The sequence below is a fragment of the Mobula hypostoma genome, chromosome 22, assembly GCF_963921235.1.
Source record: "Mobula hypostoma chromosome 22, sMobHyp1.1, whole genome shotgun sequence".
NCBI lineage: Eukaryota > Metazoa > Chordata > Chondrichthyes > Myliobatiformes > Myliobatidae > Mobula > Mobula hypostoma.
The window spans coordinates 40,744,552-40,764,465 of NC_086118.1; the positions used below are offsets into that span (position 1 = coordinate 40,744,552).

The 19,914-nt window shown below is 40.8% G+C and overlaps 1 protein-coding gene across 2 annotated transcripts in view; it reads right to left on the reverse strand.

Moving 5' to 3' along the window:
• Positions 1-8,011, reverse strand: part of LOC134360302 (uncharacterized) — a 40,947-nt gene extending 32,936 nt beyond the window's left edge. The window contains exons 1-3 of one of the 2 annotated variants that reach the window (XM_063074511.1): positions 7,768-8,011; positions 4,859-4,894; positions 4,600-4,711 (exon numbers count right to left, since the gene is read on the reverse strand). In XM_063074511.1, coding sequence (XP_062930581.1) covers positions 4,600-4,618 — 19 coding nt within the window. In that variant the 5' untranslated portion in view covers positions 4,619-4,711; positions 4,859-4,894; positions 7,768-8,011. The remainder of the gene's footprint in view (positions 1-4,599; positions 4,712-4,858; positions 4,895-7,767) is intronic. The other variant, XM_063074510.1, reaches the window with a different exon arrangement.
• Between the last annotated feature and the right edge of the window lie 11,903 nt (positions 8,012-19,914).

A 19,914-nucleotide genomic window follows, 5' to 3' on the forward strand; every position in this document is an offset into this window, starting at 1 on the left:
ACTTTCAATTCATTTGATTCACTCAATGTGATGACCAGAAATGGTGGTGAGCACTGTATGTTGCAAAGACCACAGGACTGGACAAAATTCCAGTTTTAGCACTCCAGAACAAGCCTCTCCTCTGCCTATGCTATTCCAGTACAGTTACACGGCCTCTCTTTATCCAATAATGTGGAAACTTGCTCAGGCATATCCTGTTCAAAAGTGCAGGACAATTGGTGTCCTATAGATCATTCCTGTTATCAGTTTCCTTTGTTTAAACATTCAATGATTGCTCATCTACAATTCCCAAAGATATGTGTTTGTCTGAATGATACCTACAATCAGAGATGCTCAAAACAGAGGAAATTGAAATCTTTCTTTCCACTGAACAGGATGGTCTCAATGTTTAAATGGGACTGTGACCAAAAGGAACTAAAATATCAACTACCCAGAACTGACAGTCAACGACAATAATTTTTATCAGCTTGTATCCTTCCTGAATAACAATCAGAGCGAGAGGAGGCCTTCTCTACATTAAGCAATGCAAACCAAATCTTTTTCACTATTTCACCACCTAAGGACAGAGTGCAACACGTAGAAATGAACCAGTGTCCAGGAAACTGGGATTTATCTTAGCAGAGTTATTTTCAACTGCCAGGAAGCTGCTAACAATGTCCTACTCTTCATGTTAGGTGAGGTTCTTGATGAAAAAAGTTCGCATCAAACTTGCCTAGAGAAGTTATCTAAATAACTTCAAGCTGCATTGTGCTAAAATAAGTCAAGCTCAGATTTGGAATGTTCAGCTGTAGATAAGATATGACATTTTAACATGTTATTACAGTGGATTCCAGTTAATCGGGAGCAGTATATTTTGGCCCAGTTAAGCAGCCATCTCAATGAGTGGAAGGTAAAAAGGTATAAGGACCCAAACTGAGTAACAAATTATGCATTTAACTGAAATACAGAACAAATTAGAACACTACCATTAGTACTACAGTACAATAAAACTGTGTATTAGCTTCTAATATTTACTGATGAAGGAATTCATCCAGTGTACACAATGAACAAAATCAGCAGAGACACTTAGTGCAGACAATGGGCTGCCTTCATAAAATGCTGTCAATGATTGCATCCTCCAAATCTTCATTTTCATTGTAACATTCATGATAATTGTCGATACCTTTCTCATTCCTAACTTGTTGAAGTAGTGAAATCGTCTAATTTTCACTCATGGCCGTTTCTGGCATCTCCAAGCCTGAATGCTTGAAGCTTCAGTGAGCAAAACAGCTCCAAATTGCCTTATTGCTTATTTCTTGTGAACTACCAGTGACAAAAATCACTGCTTTATGAACACAAAAACACACGACTGACACTATTTAGAAACTGTTCGCTCTAAGAGCTGCATAGCATCTAATGGCCACACAAGTGCACGCGACTGACACTAGTTCAAACCTCTTCAGCAACAGTTTCCTGCCCCAATTAATTGGAATAGTGTCACAAATAAGCAGCTATTTTTTCAATTCTGGACTGATTGCCCAGGAAGAAGACATTGTTTCTGGTTCCCTATACCTCCAGGAGAATTTAGAGGGCATTAGTGAAAACTTTCCAGTGCTGTAAGTAATCCAGCTCTCAGAAGCAAATGGTAAAGGTTGCAATCATAGCTATCTAGCAGATTCTGTTTTATATCAGGCTCAAAGTCTTCATTATCAAGTCCTCCATAATCAGCCAAAAAAACTATCCTGGCACATTAAAGGTAGTGGTGGGTCTGCCGTAGCCAAGAGGTGAATCCTGAGCTCTGGGAGGTGGTCTGCATCTTGCACGGTCTCACCATGAACCTCAGTTGTCCCAGGACAGTAAAGTGCACTGGGGACAGGTTGACAGTGGACCCTCATCTTACAGATGCTGAGTTTAAGAACTATTGCAAAAATGCCCACAGGAGCTTGAAGCTTGGCTTCTGAGGGTGCCGAAATGCAAATATTGTCCGAACACTGCATCCCAAACAAGGTCTGGACAATCTGAGCAGTGGAACTGAATTGAATTGACTTTATTTCTTACATCCTTCACAATGGCATATCATCACCATTGGCTAAAAACCTTCCCAATAGTTTGGATAATTAGCTCTTCTCCCGAAGGAGGTTTGTTTAAGGCAATAATGCAGCGAGGGAGATTGAGAAGGGTTGGGGAATGATGCAGGCTTGCCTGACATTTGCTTTTTATTGAGATAGTTCTGCTGTGAACCCATTATTCAATATTAGTTCCCACAATGTGACACTTTTCTACCAAAGCATTTATAACATTCATATTTAATCCCAAACTGTTATATTGTCAATACACGCATGCCGAAGCCACTTTATTAGGTACGCCTGTCCACCTGCTCGTTAATGCAGATATCTAACCAGCCCATTATGTGGCAGCAACTCAATGTACAAAAGCAGCACACAGGGTCAAAAGGTTCAATTGTTTTTCAGACCGGACATCGGAATGGGGAAGAAATGTGATCTCAGTGACTTTGACCGTGGATTGATCGTTGGTTTTTTTTTCCGAGTATCTCAAAAACTGCTGATCTCCTGGGATTTTTTTTTTATTTCGCACAACATTTACACAGAGAATGATGCAAAAAAAACTAAGAACACCTAGTGAGAGCACCTCTGTGGACGAAAATAGGAGAAGTCAGAGGAGAATGGCCAGAGCGGTTCAAGCTGACAGTAACTCAAATAACCATGTGTTATAATAGTGGTGTGCAGAAGAACATCACTGAACGCACAGCACGTCGAGCTTTGAAGCGGTTGGGCTACGGCAGTAGAAGGTCACGCTGGGTTCCATTCCTGTACCTAATAACATGGCCACTAAATGTAAATAAACATCTGTTTAATACTTCATTCACATTTTCACTTAGACAGTTTATTTTCCTTCAGCTTTGTAGCATTCCCAGCCTACAGACAACTCCTGAAATAGGGAAACTCAGCACTTTACTCAATTACTTTCAAAGCATCAAAATGATTGTGGAATTTTCCAGCACATGTTCCTGCCTTCTACCAGAAAAACAAACAGGAAGATATGATGAATGTAAATTTTCCTTTCGTGTATTTTCCTTCCCGTGTAAGTTATTTTTAACTGTTGTACATATTGTCAGTTTCATTACGATGCCTTATCAGTTCCCAAATTTCTCTTGTCTTCTACATACATTCTCAATGCAGCAATTGACTATTTCTCCAAGGAATAAAATGGTATACATTGCTCAGACGTAATTTTGAGCTAGGCATTAATAAGATCCTTATGTTTCTCTGATGCATGTACATGTCACGTATTACAGCCCTTGTGGCTGGTGAAAGGGTACTGGTAATGAGAAGATATACAATATTTTTCTCTTATCTAGGTCAACAACAAGTCTAATCGCTTTGATGACGTCAATGGTGATTTCACTACGTTGGCTCCCTCTTTATCCAGCATATCTAAACTGAACCTAAACTACAGTTCTAGCACAGTCATGCATAACTTACTCAGAAAATGAAACTACATATGATTACAGGCTAGTTATGAGCAGCAATAGGCCACTGGGACATTTTGAGCCCTCTGGTCCTCCACGTTCCTGCCTTTCCCTGTCACTCTCCTGTTTCTCTGCCGCCACTGTAAAAATATTCAAAGCTCCGTTTCTATCATCCTCTGAGGAAAGGGTTTACAAAGACAGGTGTGAACAAAGGGCCCGAAGGATCACTGGGGACCCGAGCCACCCCAACCACGGTCTATTCCAGCTGCTACCGTCTGACAAATGGTACCGCAGCATAAAAGCCAGGCCCAACAGGCTCCGGGACAGCTTCTTCCACCAGGCCATCAGACGGATTAACATGCTGATTTGAGTGTATTTCTATGTTACATTGACTGTTCTATTTATTATAAATTATTATAAATTGCTATGATTGCACATTGCACATTTAGACGGAGATGTAATGTAAAGATTTTTAATCCTCATGTGTGTGACGGATGTAAGAGATAAAGTCAATAAAGAAAGACTCTGGAAGAGGCCCTGCTGATGGGTCTCAGTCTGAAATGGCCACTGTTTATTCCTCTCTGTGGGCACATGGCCGTGGTTAAGGCATTCGACTGGCGATCTGAAGGTCGTGAGTTCGAGCCCCAGCTGAGGGAACGTGTTGTGTCCTTGAGCAAGGCCCTTAATCACACATTGCTCTGCGACGACACTGGTGCCAAGCTGTATGGGTCCTAATGCCCTTCCCTTGGACAACATTGGTGTCGTGGAGAGGAGAGACTTGCAGCATGGGCAACTGCTGGTCTTCCATACAACCTTGCCCAGGCCTGCACCCTGGAGAGTGAAGACTTTACAGGCGCAGATCCACGGTCTCACAAGACTAACGGATGCCTTAAATTAATTATTCCTCTCTAAAGACGCTGCCTGACCTGCTGAGTTCCTCCACCATTTTTTGCATTTTGCTCACGAAGAGGTACTTTGTCTCATCACTCTCTTAGCTGGGCATCCCCTTGTGTGTTAAACAGCGACCCGTCATTCTAGATCCTCCCATTAAAGTAAATATCTTTTTGATGTACAACCTATCAATAAGCAACACTTCTTATTGGAAGATTAGACTTTGTCTTTAACGATACCTAAAATGTAGTACTGCATCTTTTGTGCTCTTATTCCTTAGTCCACGTCAAGGCTTCAATGAGGTTCAATGAGAACTAAGATCCTCAAACTTTCCCAAGTCACGTGACTCAACTGTAACACAGATGTCAAATTCATGAATCAACTTAAATTTGGTCTCACTAACCACTGAAGTTGCAAGTATTTGTCAAAGCGTCAGGAAAGAAATGAGAGCAATTTTAAAAGCTGCTTATAACCTATGATATGATATGCAGTACTCACCTTTCTGGAGCTGGCAGGCAGCAAATAGAGCCAACACTGTAAGAGGAGAACATTGATATACACTTCAGTTTTGCCCCTGTAATATAGCAAGTTTCACTTCCATGCACGTTTACAGAATGGTTAATAAAATTGTAAATTTAAGCTTTAACCCACGAGAGATCAGTTCTTCTGAAATAACTTCTGAAAGTAGAAAGCTTTAGCAAGAAACATAAAAATATATTGTAAAAACTGCTGTAGATATGTTTAAAATGAAGTGTTCAAGTTATTGTGAGTCTTTTAGAATGAAACAGCAGGAATTATTTGGAGGGATAAAAGATGACAGAAAGATTTTGGCAATAATCAAAAACCATTAGTGTAAAGTTAGTGAAAAGCTGAAAGGAAATGGGCAGTAATACTATGTTAAGAAAATAGTACTTGGGAAATGAATGGGACTGAAATCAAACTTGGAAAATGCCTGACTATGTTGTGATGCAATGCCTGAAATTCTGTAGTGACTGGGATTTTCCTTTGTAGCAAATATAGTCCAAGTACTTAAGAGAAAGAAAGAAAACAAAAACAAAATCGGGAACGATAAGCCAGGAAGCTTAACATTCATTATTGGGAAAGAGTTGGAATCTATTACAGATTTAGAACAGGGCAATTGAAAAATGAGGGGATTGAGCAGAATTAGCATTGATTTATGAAAGGAAAACCATGTTTGATTAGATGTGTTTAAGGTTATAACTAGCAGAGGGAAGGTATAAAAGCATATGATAAAAGAATTTTTGATTTTCAATAAAAATCACGCAAGTGATAATTAAAGATAATGTATACTAATTGAGGGTAATATATATTATGATTATGAGGACACGCAGTTCCCTTTTATTGTCATTTAGTAATGCATGCATTAAGAAATGATAAAAATGTTTTTCTAGAATGATATCACGAAAACACATGGCAAACTGACTTAAAAACTAACAAAAACCACATAATTATAACATATAGTTACAACAGTGCAAAGCAATACCGTAATTTGATAAGAACAGACTACAGCACAGTCTCAAAGTCTCTCAAAAGTTCCATCATCCCATCGTCCCATCATCATCTCATAATATACTGGCATGGATTGAAAACTCGTTAATAGATAAACAACAGAGGAATAATATCATTTTGTGTTATGAGTCTATAAATACTGGGAATACAGGAATCAATGCTGGTACCCCAACTGTTCTACGATTTAGTTTAATGATTCGGATGGATAACACCTCCAAGTTTGCTGATGATACAACACCAGCAGGCAGTACGCTTCATGAGAGGAATGGAGAGACTTCATAGATACATAGATAGGTTTAGTTTACAGCTGAGGACATAGCAAATAGAAAATAAAGTGAGAAAATGTAAGGTAATTTTCCTTTTCTGGTAACAGTAGAAAGGTATAATTTTTTTTAAATGATGAAAGGATTCAGGTCCAGAGGGACCTGTGTCTCCTTGTATATGAATCACTCAAAGACATAATAAGCAATTAGAAAGGTAAACAGTATGTTGGCCTTTACTCAAGAGGATTTGAGTGTTAAGCAGAGACACCTTTATTCAATTCTACAATGGTCTGGTGAAACCACGTCTGAAATATTGTGTGCAAGCTGATTTCCCTTCGAACAAAAGATATATTTGTAATAGTGAGAGTGCAGCCAAGGTTCAGCAGATTGCTGCCTGGAATAGTGAGTCTGATGTTCAGTATAAGAAATTAAAAAAAATAGGATCACATTATCACAAATAAGAAGAATGAGGTGATCTCTGCAAAATTCTTGCGGGATTTGACAAAGTAGATGAGGAGTTTGTGCTTCTCTGGCTTGGGAGTCTGGAACCAGGAGCCGCAATCTGAAGTTAACGTGTGTTGACATTTCAAGACAGAGATGAGACATTTCTTCAGTGAGGGTGTAGTGAATTCTGCATTTAAGATGATTGTGCAAGACTAGTTGTTAAATTATATTTTAAGACACAAACTGACAGATTTTTAAATATTAAGGGAATCAGGATATTGGTTAAATGCTGGAAAGTGGTGTTGAGATAAAAGATCAAACATGGTTTTATAAGTGAAAAGTATGCATGGTGGCCTGAATATGCTCCTTCATATCCTTATATATAATTAATGCTGACAATTGATCTTTCTCAGCTTAATGCACAGTAATATGCAGTGCACAGAACTAAAGTGACTTTAGATAATGTCTATGTACGTGGCTGATGCTACCGTCAATTTCATTCCAGCATTATTTTGTAAGGATTACTGCTAATAGATGCTGTTACTTGGAATATATATTTATTTCTTCCAAAATTGTTCTGGTGGTTACACTCAAAGTTTCAATTATGGCCATGTTTAACCTTTACCTCGAATAAATTTGCATTCAATTAATTGCATGAAATACTTTGACGTGCAATCAAGAAAAATCCATCTGTAATTGTGTGTATCTGTTCAGTGCAACCTCGTCCAGCTGACAAAATAATTTGTACTGAACGACTCAGCAGATAAAGGTTGATTTTTCTTCCCACTCATAACTGAAGTGTTGACATTAAACTTCTTTAAACTAAACGCATTAAAGTTTGAGTAATCAGAAATGTTTATAAGTGTAAAGGATATTTATAAGAACCTTTTCACACTTCGTAATTCAGTATCTATCGTACCCTCAAAGTGAATTTCAAAACTAAGGACGAAGCACCCATCAGGGCTCTGTATTAAGTGTAGCAAATATCACTTCTACAAAAGTTTAGCTAAAAAGAAGAAAATATAGTTTTACGATTCCTCCTATTTTCAATGTTCACTTCCTGTAACAGTTCATAACTTAATACAGAGCTTTATAAAGAATGAAATAATTATCTCTGTACAGAATTATTTCTCTGTTCACTAGACAATAGCAACCGCAAAACCGACTCACCGAGCAGAAATTGTAGCTGGAAAAAGACGCTCATTTTCTTTTTTTTTGTTGCTAATGAACGAAAAGTTAGAAAGTCAAGTCAAATTACTTCATCTGTCTTTTGTCCTACACAGCGGAGACAATGGAATAGTTCTTTTTCTCTCATGTGCTGGCAGTTAGTCGTGGGATCCACACCCGCCACTGGGATTGCTAGCACATACTCAGAGCTGCGATCGCTGTGCAAGTCTGATAATAAAGTGGAAGTGAGGAAGGACATCCTGCCTTCTAATTGATCACCACCAACTCCACAGTGTTCATTTGCAGCACAATTGTAATTTTAAAAGCAGACTTGAATGAAAGGATACGGCAAAATACGTCTTCCTTTTAGGTCACAATTTTGTTCATGTTTGAAGCTAATTGTTGAACCCTGGGGAGAGATTGCTCTTTACTGTTCCTCTCTAGCAACAGGGAGCAAACTTACAGTTCAAGTAAGAGCGCTATGGCTGCCTTACACTTGCATGTTTAAAAGCTGCATTCTTAGGCGGTAGCAATAAGCGTGCCTAATGAAAAATAATATCCTATTTGGTCATCCATGTTAATTCAGAAAAGTTATATTTTAATAATGAACTGAAAACTTACTGTTAAGGTAGAAATTACCTAAAAAAAAAGGGTTTCATGTATGTATGTTAAGCTCCATAATAAAAAATAAGATTGAAACTTTAGAAGACGATAAGAATTTAACCAGGCAACATGAAGACAAACTTGAGAAGAGGGGTGGTGAATGCAGGAATCCAACCATTGTATCTGAACACATATAGTTTAATAGCATGTATAGAACTAGCAGACTCAGTGGAACTAATATAGCAGAGGGATGGAAACCAGTATGATAGAGCTGAGGATGAGCCAGCAGGTTTACAAGTAGATGATGGTTGTAATACGAATGGAAGGATGGACAAGCCAACGATTGGGTTCAAATGCAAACAGAGCAAAGAGTTAAATTGTCCTACAGAGGCAAAATTCAGAAGGGCAAAGAATGCAGAGCTGAAGGTGTTGTATTTAAATGCATGTAGAATACAGAATAAAGTGGACGAACTTGCAGCGCAATTAACGTTTGGTCGGTATGATGCTGTGGGCATCACTGAGTCGTGGCTGAAAGAAGGCACGATGTTGGGAGCTTAACATCAAAGTTTATACGTTGTATCGAAAAGACAGGCAGGAAGGCTCAGTTGGTACGAGGTGGGCTGAATAGCCTAATTCTGCTCCAATGTCTTATGGTCAGAGGCAAAAGGTGGGAATAAAGGCGGCCTTTTCTGATTGGCTGCCAGTGACAAATGCTGTTCTCCAGGGGTTGGTATTGGGGTCACTACTTTTCATGATATATATTAATTGATGGCCTTGTAGCTGAGTTTGCAGATGATACAAAATTAGATGGAGTGGCATTTAGTGTTGAGGAAGCAGAGAATAGGCAGAAGGACTTGGATAGGTTGGGAGAATAGCCAAAGAAGTGGCAGATGGAATACAGCATAGAGAAATGATGGCTTTGCACTTTTGTAGAAGGAATAAAGGCATAGACTGTTTTCTAAATGGGGAGAGGGTTCAGAAATCAGAGGGCAAAAGGATTTGGGGGTCCTGGTGCAGGATTCATTGTGAAAGGACTAGAGTATAAAAGAAAAGCCAAGGCTTCAGTGTGTAGTATTGTGAGTAGTTTTGGGCCCCGTATCTAAGGAAGGATGTGCTGGTATTAGAGATGGTCCAGGGGAGGTTTACGGGATCCCTGGGAAGAACGGGTTAACGTATGAGGAACACTGAATGGCTCTGGGTCGGAACCCCCTGGAGTTTAGAAGGATGAGAGGAGATCTCATTAAAACCTTTTAAATATTGAAAGGCCTGGATAGAGTGGATATGGAAAGGGAGGGTCTAGGAACAGAGAGCACAATCGCAGAATTGAAGGGCATCCCTTTAGAACAGAGATGAGGAGGAATTTCTTTAGACAGAGGATGGTGAATCTGTGGCATTCATTGCCACAGGTAAGCTGTGGAGACAAAGACATCGGGTATATTTAAAGTGCAGCTTGATAAGTTTGTGATTAGTAAGTGTACCAAAAGGTAGAGGGAGAAGGCAGGAGAATGGGGTTGACAATAAATCAACACATATCAAAGTTGCTGGTGAACACAGCAGGCCAGGCAGCATCTCTAGGAAGAGGCACAGTCGACGTTTCGGGCCGAGACCCTTCGTCAGGACTAACTGAAGGAAGAGCTAATAAGAGATTTGAAAGTGGGAGGGGGAGGGAGAGATCTGAAATGATAGGAGAAGACAGGAGGGGGAGGGATGGAGCCAAGAGCTGGACAGGTGATTGGCTAAAGGGATATGAGAGGATCATGGGACAGGAGGCCCAGGGAGAAAGACAAGGAGGGGGGGAACCCAGAGGATGGGCAGGGGGTATATTCAGAGGGTCAGAGGGAGAAAAAGGAGAGAGAGAGAGAAAGAATGTGTGTGCAAATAAATAAATAAATAAATAAATAAATAACGCATGTGGTACGAGGGGGAGGTGGGGCATTGTTTACGAGGGGGAGGTGGGGGAAAGGTTCACCAGCTGCATCCTGCTGTATTCACCAGCAACCTTCATGTGTGTTGCTTGAAATTCCAGCATCTGCAGTTTTCCTCGTGTTTGCGTTGACAATAAATCAGCCATAATTGAATGGTAGAGCAGACCCAGTGGGCCGAGTGGCCTGATTTGACTCTTATATCTTATGGTCATAGGCAAGATCATAAAAGAGCAGCAATGCTTAATTTTAAAAAATCCCAAGAATTTGGACATAAACATCATAATCCTTTAATAGAACACACAGTTCTCCCCCTCATTCACTGGTATGATGTTTCAAATGCTTTCATCCAGCATGCTGTTACTCAGTCATCATTAACAGAACACGCAGTACATTCATTCAGTTGTTCACTTACAGAATACTGACCTCCAATCCACTCATTTACCATCACAAATTAACCATTTTCAGCACTGAGAGGACTTTGCTTTTTTGTTCATTTAGTCCATTCATCTGGTTTTGATGCACTGATTCTTATTAACTGCCACAACAATGCTCAATTTACATTGCCACTAAAAAATCCTTTTATACAGTACATGTAAGAACTGATATAAATTGCGAAAGAAGCAAGCTGCAGCAGTCCATGTTATTTCATGGACTGATCCAAAACAGCACTTTCCCCCCACTGTGATTTTAAACAAGGAACAAAGTCGAGGTCAACAGCATCCTGTAAACATACAGAGCGACTTCAGAAAACTCTTGGCTTCTGGACAATCACTCCAGTGGACCCTGACATTTAGTTGCATTTTCATGGCTTTATGTATTCAGCAATTGACAGACAGCTCTCTTCCAGGGCAAATTAACTAAATGAAAAAAGCCTCCCCACTTTTAAAACCTACCATGTTCTCATGTCAAAGTCCATAACTGAGTACTAGTCCAGACAAATTGTTTGAAGAAAAACTACTTTAAATGTCCTGCTGACCAGCAAGTGAAGCTCTCTATCAGATGAAATACAGATATAATTCTTGTTCGCTGCTGCATAATATACTTTGGGTTTCTCAGGGAATTGCTGAATGGAGAAGAACAGGGATTGCATTAAGGTGGGGAAAATTTCTATTAAATGATCAATCCTTCTAATGTTTATCTTAGCACATCGTAAATAAACATAACAGTGCTCTAACAATGAGCAAGATGGGAAACTAGTATTGAAACCATTCGCTAGAAAATACCTTCGTTAAAATTCCGGTTTTGAAAATTCATGCAATCCGAATCTGCGGTAAAGATAAGTAGAACAAGAACCTACAAATGGCAATGTAAGTTTATATCCATGCAAGTGCAAATATACTTGAGACTTAAACACGAGGAAGTCTGCAGATGCTGGAATTACGAGCAACACACATAAAAGTTGCTGGTGAACGCAGCAGGCCAGGCAGCATCTATAGGAAGAGGTACAGTCGACATTTCGGGCCAAAACTCTTCGTCAGGACTGACTGAAAGAAGAGCTAGTAAGAGATTTGAAAGTGGGAAGGGGAGCGGGAGATCCGAAATGATAGGAGAAGACAGGAGGGGGAGGGATGGAGCCAAGAGCTGGACAGGTGATTGGCAAAAGGGATATGAGAGGATCATGGGACAGGAGGCCCAGGGAGAAAGAAAAGGGGGAGGGGGGAGAAAAGCCCAGAGGATGGGCAAGGGATGTAGTGAGAGGGACAGAGGGAGAAAAAGCAGAGAGAGAAAAAGAATGTGTGTATATAAATAAATAACAGATGGGGTACGAGGGGGAGGTGGCGCATTAGCGGAAGTTTGAGAAGTCAGTGTTCATGCTATCAGGTTGGAGGCTACCCAGATGGAATATAAGGTGTTGTTCCTCCAACCTGGGTGGTGCTTCACCTTTACAGTAGAGGAGGCCGTGGATAGACATGTCAGAATCGGAATGGGATGTGGAATTAAAATGTGTGGCCACTGGGAGATCCTGCTTTCCCTGGCGGACAGAGCGTAGGTGTTCAGCAAAACGATCTCCCAGTCTGCGTCGGGTCTCGTCAATATATAAAAGGCCACATCGGGAGCACCGGATGCAGTATATCACCCCAGCCGACTCACAGGTGAGGTGTTGCCTCACCTGGAAGGACTGTATGGGGCCCTGAATGGTGGTAAGGGAGGAAGTGTAAGGGCATGTGTAGCACTTGTTCCACTTACAAGGTTAAGTACCAGGAGGGAGATCGGTGGGGAGGGATGGGGGGGATGAATGGACAGGGGAGTCGCGTAGGGAGCGATCCCTGCAGAAAGCAGAGAGATGGGAGGAGGGAAAGATATGCTTAGTGGTGGGATCCCGTTGGAGGTGGCGGAAGTTACGGAGAATTATATGTTGGACCTGGAGGCTGGCGAGGTGGTAGGTGAGGACCAGGGCAACATTATTCCTAGTCGGGTGGCGGGAGGATGGAGTGAGAGCAGATGTACGTGAAATGGGGGAGATGCGTTTAAGAGCAGAGTTGATAGTGGAGGAAGGGAAGCCGCTTTCTTTAAAAAAGGAAGACATCTCCCTCATCCTGAGAGCAGATGTGGCGGAGCATCCTTGAATGCACAGCATGTCATCAAGCCTTGAAGTGGATGATCTACAGCAGCGAAGACCACAAACATACTCTCAGCGGCTACAAGACGCACCCTACACTGAGTGTAGGTTGAGATTGTTGGTGTGAGCAGACTCAAGAGGCTGGATATTTTAAGTGATGCATTCTGAATGGGGTTCAAAATGATGAGAAGTTGTGGTAATCATTAAAAAGGATGAAGGCATAAATTCATAATCACAAGAACGAAAGTAAAAGTTTAGAGAAGGTTTGCTTGTTAGAGGTCTTTTAGTAAATTGGCCATCAAAAGTGTAGTGGCAGAATCCAAACTTGGTTTTCAAAGGATCTAATTAGTCTGATTCCACCATTCCTTAGGCACAACTCAATACTTTTCCTTTTCGTGCATTTATCCAAATTAGCTTTTCAGAATTGGTATTGAAACTGCTTGCAGCTTTTTCAAGCAGTTCTTTGCAAATTATGCGGCCTTGCATAAGCTCTTGGTCCTTCAGTTGCCTCCACAATATTTCTCTTCTGGTCAGTCAGAATCGGCTAATCACCAATGCCAATTTCAACGCACTCAATACTGAACTCCAAATTACTCTAAACTAGCCATCTTTTAAATCATTTATCCTTGGTATCACATTGTAAACCTCCTTTGTACTTCATTTTAGGCCTCAACATGCTCAAGAATTGGACAAACAATCTAAATGAGGCAGGACAGGTTTAAAGATTAGCATTATGCTTTTATTGTCTTATGCTTCTATTTATATGTAACACTCATTGCATCTAGTGGCATGATCTCGGGGGTGGCGCCCCCTACCCGGCCAAACTTTAGCACTCTTGTTTGGGTGGGGTCTGCGTGTTGTGTCCCCTGTGTAACATCAGTACCCTGAAATAACAATCAGTCACAATATGCAGTTAAACGATTAAGATTTTATCTTAATCCCGTTGCCCTGACCCCCATAGTGATGAAATGTTTTGAACGGCTTGTCAAGCCTCATATCACAGCCAGCCTCCCCTCAAAGCTGGATCCTCACAGTTTGCTTATCGTCCAAATCGCTCTACGGAGGACACAATATCCACCACACTGCGCACAGTTCTCTCTCACTTGGACAACAAAGACACTTATGCCAGAATCCTGTACATTGATTTTAGTTCAGCGTTCAATACCATCATCCCGCAGAGACTAGTGGAGAAACTGTCGCTGCTTGGCCTTAGCACTGCCATGTGTCGCTGGATTCTGGATTTCTTGACAGAGAGACCACAGTCAGTCCATGTTGGCAGGAACATCTCTGACTCCATCACACTGAGCACTGGATCCCCAAAAGGCTGTGTGCTTAGCCCATTGCTGTTTACACTGCTAACACATGACTGTGCAGACAGATTCAAGGAGAACCTGATCATTAAATTTGCTGATGATACCACAGTGGTGGGGCTCATCAGCAAAAATGATGAAACAATGTACAGGTAGGAGGTCAAACACCTAGAGAGCTGGTGTAGTGATAACAACTTGATGCTTAATGTCACCAAAACCAAGGAAGTGATTGTCGATTTCAGACGGTCTCAGCCTGAGCACGCACCCCTCAGCATCAGTGGCTCCACAGTGGAGAGAGTGGAAAACATCAAGTTCCTTGGGGTGCAGATCTCGGACAATCTCACCTGGTCCAGGAACACCACTGGGATTGTGAAACGGGCCCAGCAGAGATTGCACTTTCTGAGGAAGCTTAAACAAGCATCACTCCCCACTAACATCTTAACTACATTCTACAGAGGCATGGTTGAGAGTGTGCTGACCTTTTGCATCACAACTTGGTACTCCAGCTGCAGTGCTGTCAACAAAAAAGCCTTGTAGAGGGTGGTTAGGGGAGCAGAGAAGGTTATTGGGGTCTCCCTACCTGCTGTCCAAGACCTCTTTCAGAGTCGATGCCTTCAGAAGACATGGTACATCATTAAAGACCCCTCACACCCTCTCCATGAACTGCTGTTCTTCTACCATCAGGCAAGCGTTACAGGAGCATCAAAACTAAAACCACAAGGCTACTAAACAGCTTCCTCCCACAGGCAGTCAGACTGCTAAATAGTTGCTCCACCTGACTCTGCTTTTGGACACTTTTAACTTGCACTGGACACTTATAACTTGATTTTAACTGACAGGTGGCTGTTGTGTTTTACTATTTATTGTTATGTTTATTATTTAGTGTTGCATTTGTTATGTTATGATTGCACTGCTCCTGGGAAACGCTGTCTCATTCTGCCCTGCAGAGCTGATGTACGGTTAGAATGACAATAAAGCTTTTTGAATCTTGAATCTTGAACCTTTATATTTAAGTATGAGGTTAGTAGAGAAATAAAAGAAAAGGAAAACAAATAAAAGGCGCCAATAATCTCATAAACATGTCCGGTGCACAAACGTTGGAGCTCACGGATTCCCTTTCGCTGAACCTCATTCGCTCGTCGTCAACCCCTGGGCTCCCACCTCGAGCCCAGGCCCAGCGGGTCCTCAAGCCACGTATTCTCTCTTCTCCCTCAAATCCCAAGCAAACAACAGCTTTCAGATACACAAGAAAGAATAACGTCTATCCCAATCGGTTAGCAAATGAATACAAGTCTCATTATCACTAATTATAACCCAAACATCCTGCTACAGAGAACATTACCTCATCAGTTAACTTTACAGAGAAGCCATTTTATTATAACACTACAAAGAAGCCATTTTATTAGCCTTAGCAAGTAACATGAAAGAAGAAACCCCTTACATATAAAACCATGGATCGCATGCATTTAACAATTACCTCCACCCTTCTTTGCAAACACACAGACTTCCATAATCCCAAAGCTGTGACATTTAACTTCTCATCCCCAGTTCTAAGGCGATGACATTACAATTCTCTGCTTTAAATTCCACTTGTATATTTCACAGGGTGAACACTTCAGCAGTCCACTTGATGAATTTTTGCTAATACAGAATGCAATTTTAGTTTACCTCTTTGGGACAGCGGAATTTTTATAGGTCATCAATCAGTCTAATTACTTTTCCTATTGTACTGAGACAAAGCTATGGCCGTGCAGACAGAAGTTTTGCAGAGCTCTCTGGAAATATAATGTCTCAAGCTGTTAAATAGGACAGCTGCAGATATAAATTCTCAGAAAATAACCAAAGGGACACATTAAGAAGAAAAATTATCCTGTTCTTTAGGAGAAGAATGAACAGGATCCAGATAACTATATCCAGTTGATGATCAAAAGGCCCAAGGGGAAGCTGGTTGACAAACGTTCAAATTAAGCTTGGGGTGCAGTTCTGGGAATAAAATAACTCCTGTAAAAGCAGCTGATGCTTTGATCAATGTTAAAATAAAAATGGACACAAATACACTCAGTGGCCACTTTGTTAGGAACCTTCTCTACCTCACAAAGTGGCCGCTCAGGGTGCGTTGGAGGCTTTCTGCTGCTGTGGACCATCCACTGCAAGGTTTGATGTGTTGTGCGTTCAGAGATGTTCTCCTGCATACCATTGTTCTAACACATGGTTACCTGAGTTACTGTCAACTTCATGTCAGCTTGAACTGGTCTGGCTGTTCTTCTCTGACGTCTCTCATTAATAAGCCGTTTTTGCCCACAGCACTGCTGCTTACTGGATGCTTTTTGTTTCTTGCACCATTCTCTGTAAACCCCAGACTCTAGAGACTATTGTGTATGAAAATCCCAGGAGATCAGCAGTTTCTCAGATACTCAACCCCACTAAGTCTGCCACCAACAATCATTCCTCAGTCAAGGTTACTTAGATCACATTTCTTCCCCATTCTAATATTTGGTCTGACCAACAACTGAACCTCTTGACCATGTCTGCATGCTTTTATGCATTGAGTTGCTGCCACATGATTGGCTGATTAGATATTTGCATTATCAAGCAGGTGCAAAGGTGTATCTAATAAAGTGGTCACTGTGGGTATATATTACTAATATAGCAGTTTGGAATTCAATATGGGGGGACTTCTGGGTCATCAAGGGAATGGCGGCGTAAGGAAAAGGTCTCTCGACAAAAAAGGTAAACTGCCCCAAAATCGAATTTAGACAAATACTTAATATTGCATAACTATATTAATAAAAGGGGCAAGGATGATGTCTAAGAACAAGATTAAAAAGTCTGCTCTGAAGGCTGATAAACATAAAGAGACGCAGCAAGGCGACGGGCCTAGCTCCCCCACAGCAAGCCAGGACGGAGATAATGAGGGGGAATCGGTGACTCTGTTTTTGATTCTCGGAGAGATTCGCGAGTTCTGACAAGATAACAGCAAACAGCTGTAAGATATTAAAGGAGAAATAGTAAAAACTAACTCGCGGATAGATGAAGCCGAAGCGAGGATTGTTGGAATTGAAGAGAAGCTACAAAACGCCGAGGAAGTGATAGCAGAAATGCTGAAGCTGCAAGACCAGCTCCAGTGGAAACTAATAGATCAAGAAGGCCGCTCAAGAAGGGAAAATATGAGGATTTACGGAGTTCCCGAAGGAACTGAAGGTAAACCCGGATTGATGATTCCCTTCGTGGAGAAGCTGCTTAGCGAGAACCTTGATATACCGGCCGCAAAAGACTGACAGATAGAAAGAGCTCGCCGCACGTTGGCTCCACAGCCTCCGGCAGGCGCCCAGCCCAGATCGATTCTGGTCAGATTTCTCAGTTACAGAACGAAGGAAGAGGTGCTTAAAAGGGCAAGGCAAAATAAAGGTTTCATGTGGAACAACTGTAAAATCAGTTTAGACCACGACTACGCACCGGGGATTCTTGCCAGACGGAAGGAATATACGGAAACACGGAGAGTCCTGAAGGAAAACAACATCAGATTCCAGACCCTGTATCCAGCTCGGCTGAGAGTCTTTTACGACAAAGGGACAAAAACTTACGCTACGGTGGAGGAGGCAACATTGGACCTGGCAGACCGGGGACTACCTATTAAAGTTATCACCCAACCGGAGTTGCTACTGGAGAGGATTCGGCAGAAGTCGTGGCAGTCAGTGGGGCGAGGACGCTCCACACGAACCAGAGTGTCAAACTACAAGGAAAAGCTGCAAATATTCAGACGCGAATGTACAGAGAATACAGATTAATTAAGAGAAATGACTGAAAAGAGTAAATCGGACTTAAAGGTAAAATGAAAACTGGTAACTGAAAATAAACTAGGCGGAATAACTTGAATGATAGCAATTTGGTCGAGACATAAATAGGAGAAAATTCTCTATGATTATTCAAACTGCTGAGGGCCCTCTAACCCAAAGATAGAGGTTATCCCTCTGAACTGAGGCGGGTCGGTGCTTAGGCCTCACTGTTGGAAGTCGGGGAAAATTTTCAAATGTTACACATTCAAAAATGTCTAGGGTGTGGTTATATGTCTTGGTTTACTGTTGAGAAGGGATTGCTTACTGTTTGGTTAGAAAAGGAGAGTTTTTTTTCTACTAGAGAAAAATGCAAACTGAATTGGTAAAAATAATTTCCTATAATGTTAATGGGGTTTTGAATCCAATTAAAAGAAATAAGATTATGTCTAAATTGAAAAAAGAGAGGGCACAAATAGCTTTCCTCCAGGAAACACATATGAGCCAATCTGAACATGGAAAATTAAAAAGAATGGGCTTTAAGCATGTATTTTATTCATCATATAAATTGAGTCACAAAAGAGGGGTAGCTACTTTAATATCAAGTACTCTTAATTATGAACATATTTCAGAGACGAAAGACACAGAAGGACGGTTTGGTAAAAATCACAGGAAGAATAGAAGGTACAGAAATAACATTGCTGAATGTTTATGCTCCTCCAGGTTGTGAATGGTCATTTTATAGACACATTTTTGACCTAATGGTCAGTTCTCAAGGGGTAGTAATTTGTGGAGGGGATTTTAATATTAGATTAAATCCTGTATTAGATTCTTCAAGAATAGTTACTCAGAATAAACCTCTGACTCAGAAAATGAATTCATTGATGGAGGAGTTGGGAATTATAGATGTCTGGAGGGAATTACACCCTACTAGTAAAGATTGTACACATTACTCTTTCCCTCATTCAGCCTTTTCAAGGATAGACTATTTCTTTATCTTTAATACAGATAGACTCAGGATAAAAAACTGTAATATTGCAACAATTGATCTGTCGGATCATAGCCCAGTCTCTATGTCTCTAATCCTGGAAAGGAAAATGAGGAAAACACTATGGAGGCTAAACTCACATATACTCAATAACCCGAAAGTAATGAGAGATTAAGGGGAGAAATCAAAGAATATCAAGACCTTAATGACATGGAAGAAACATCACCAGTGATTTTATGGGATACAATGAAAGCTGTACTAAGAGGGAAAATTATTTCCATTACCACTCACATGAAAAAAAAATCAATGCACAAAAATTAGCAGACCTTCAAGGAAAATTAAAACAACTTCAAGTTGTTGATAGCAACAAAAGTAATTCAAATCGAAAACAGGAAATTAGGAAATTGCAAAGTGAAATTGACGATATTTATACATTGGAAATTCAAAGAAATTTTCTTTACCTGAGACAGAAGAATTATGAAGTAGGAGGTAAATCAGCTAGATTATTAGCATATAAATTATGAAAACAACAAGCAGACAATACAATTCATAAAATAAAGAATCCAAAGACAAAGCTTGTGGAGAGTACAATAGGGAAAATTCAAGAGAGTTTTGAAACATATTATCGAGAGCTGTACTCCCAACCCCGGGCCCCCAATGAGCCCTATATAGACAGTGTATTGAATTTTTTAGATCTACCTAAACTTACAGATTTACAAAATGAAAGTTTATTAGATCCAGTAACTGTCAAAGAACTGAACATGGCCATCTCTAGGTTAAAGGCTGGAAAGTCTCCGGGTTCTGATGGGTTTACCGCAGAGTGGTACAAGTCCCTGAAGACACAGTTAGCCCCATTACTACTTAACACTTTTAATTGGATCTTGCAGAGAGGAGAAACTCCACCTTCCTGGAGAGAAGCGATTATTTCAGTTATTCCTAAAGAGGGTAAAGATAAACTAGAATGTGGCAATTATCAGCCAATTAGTGTTCT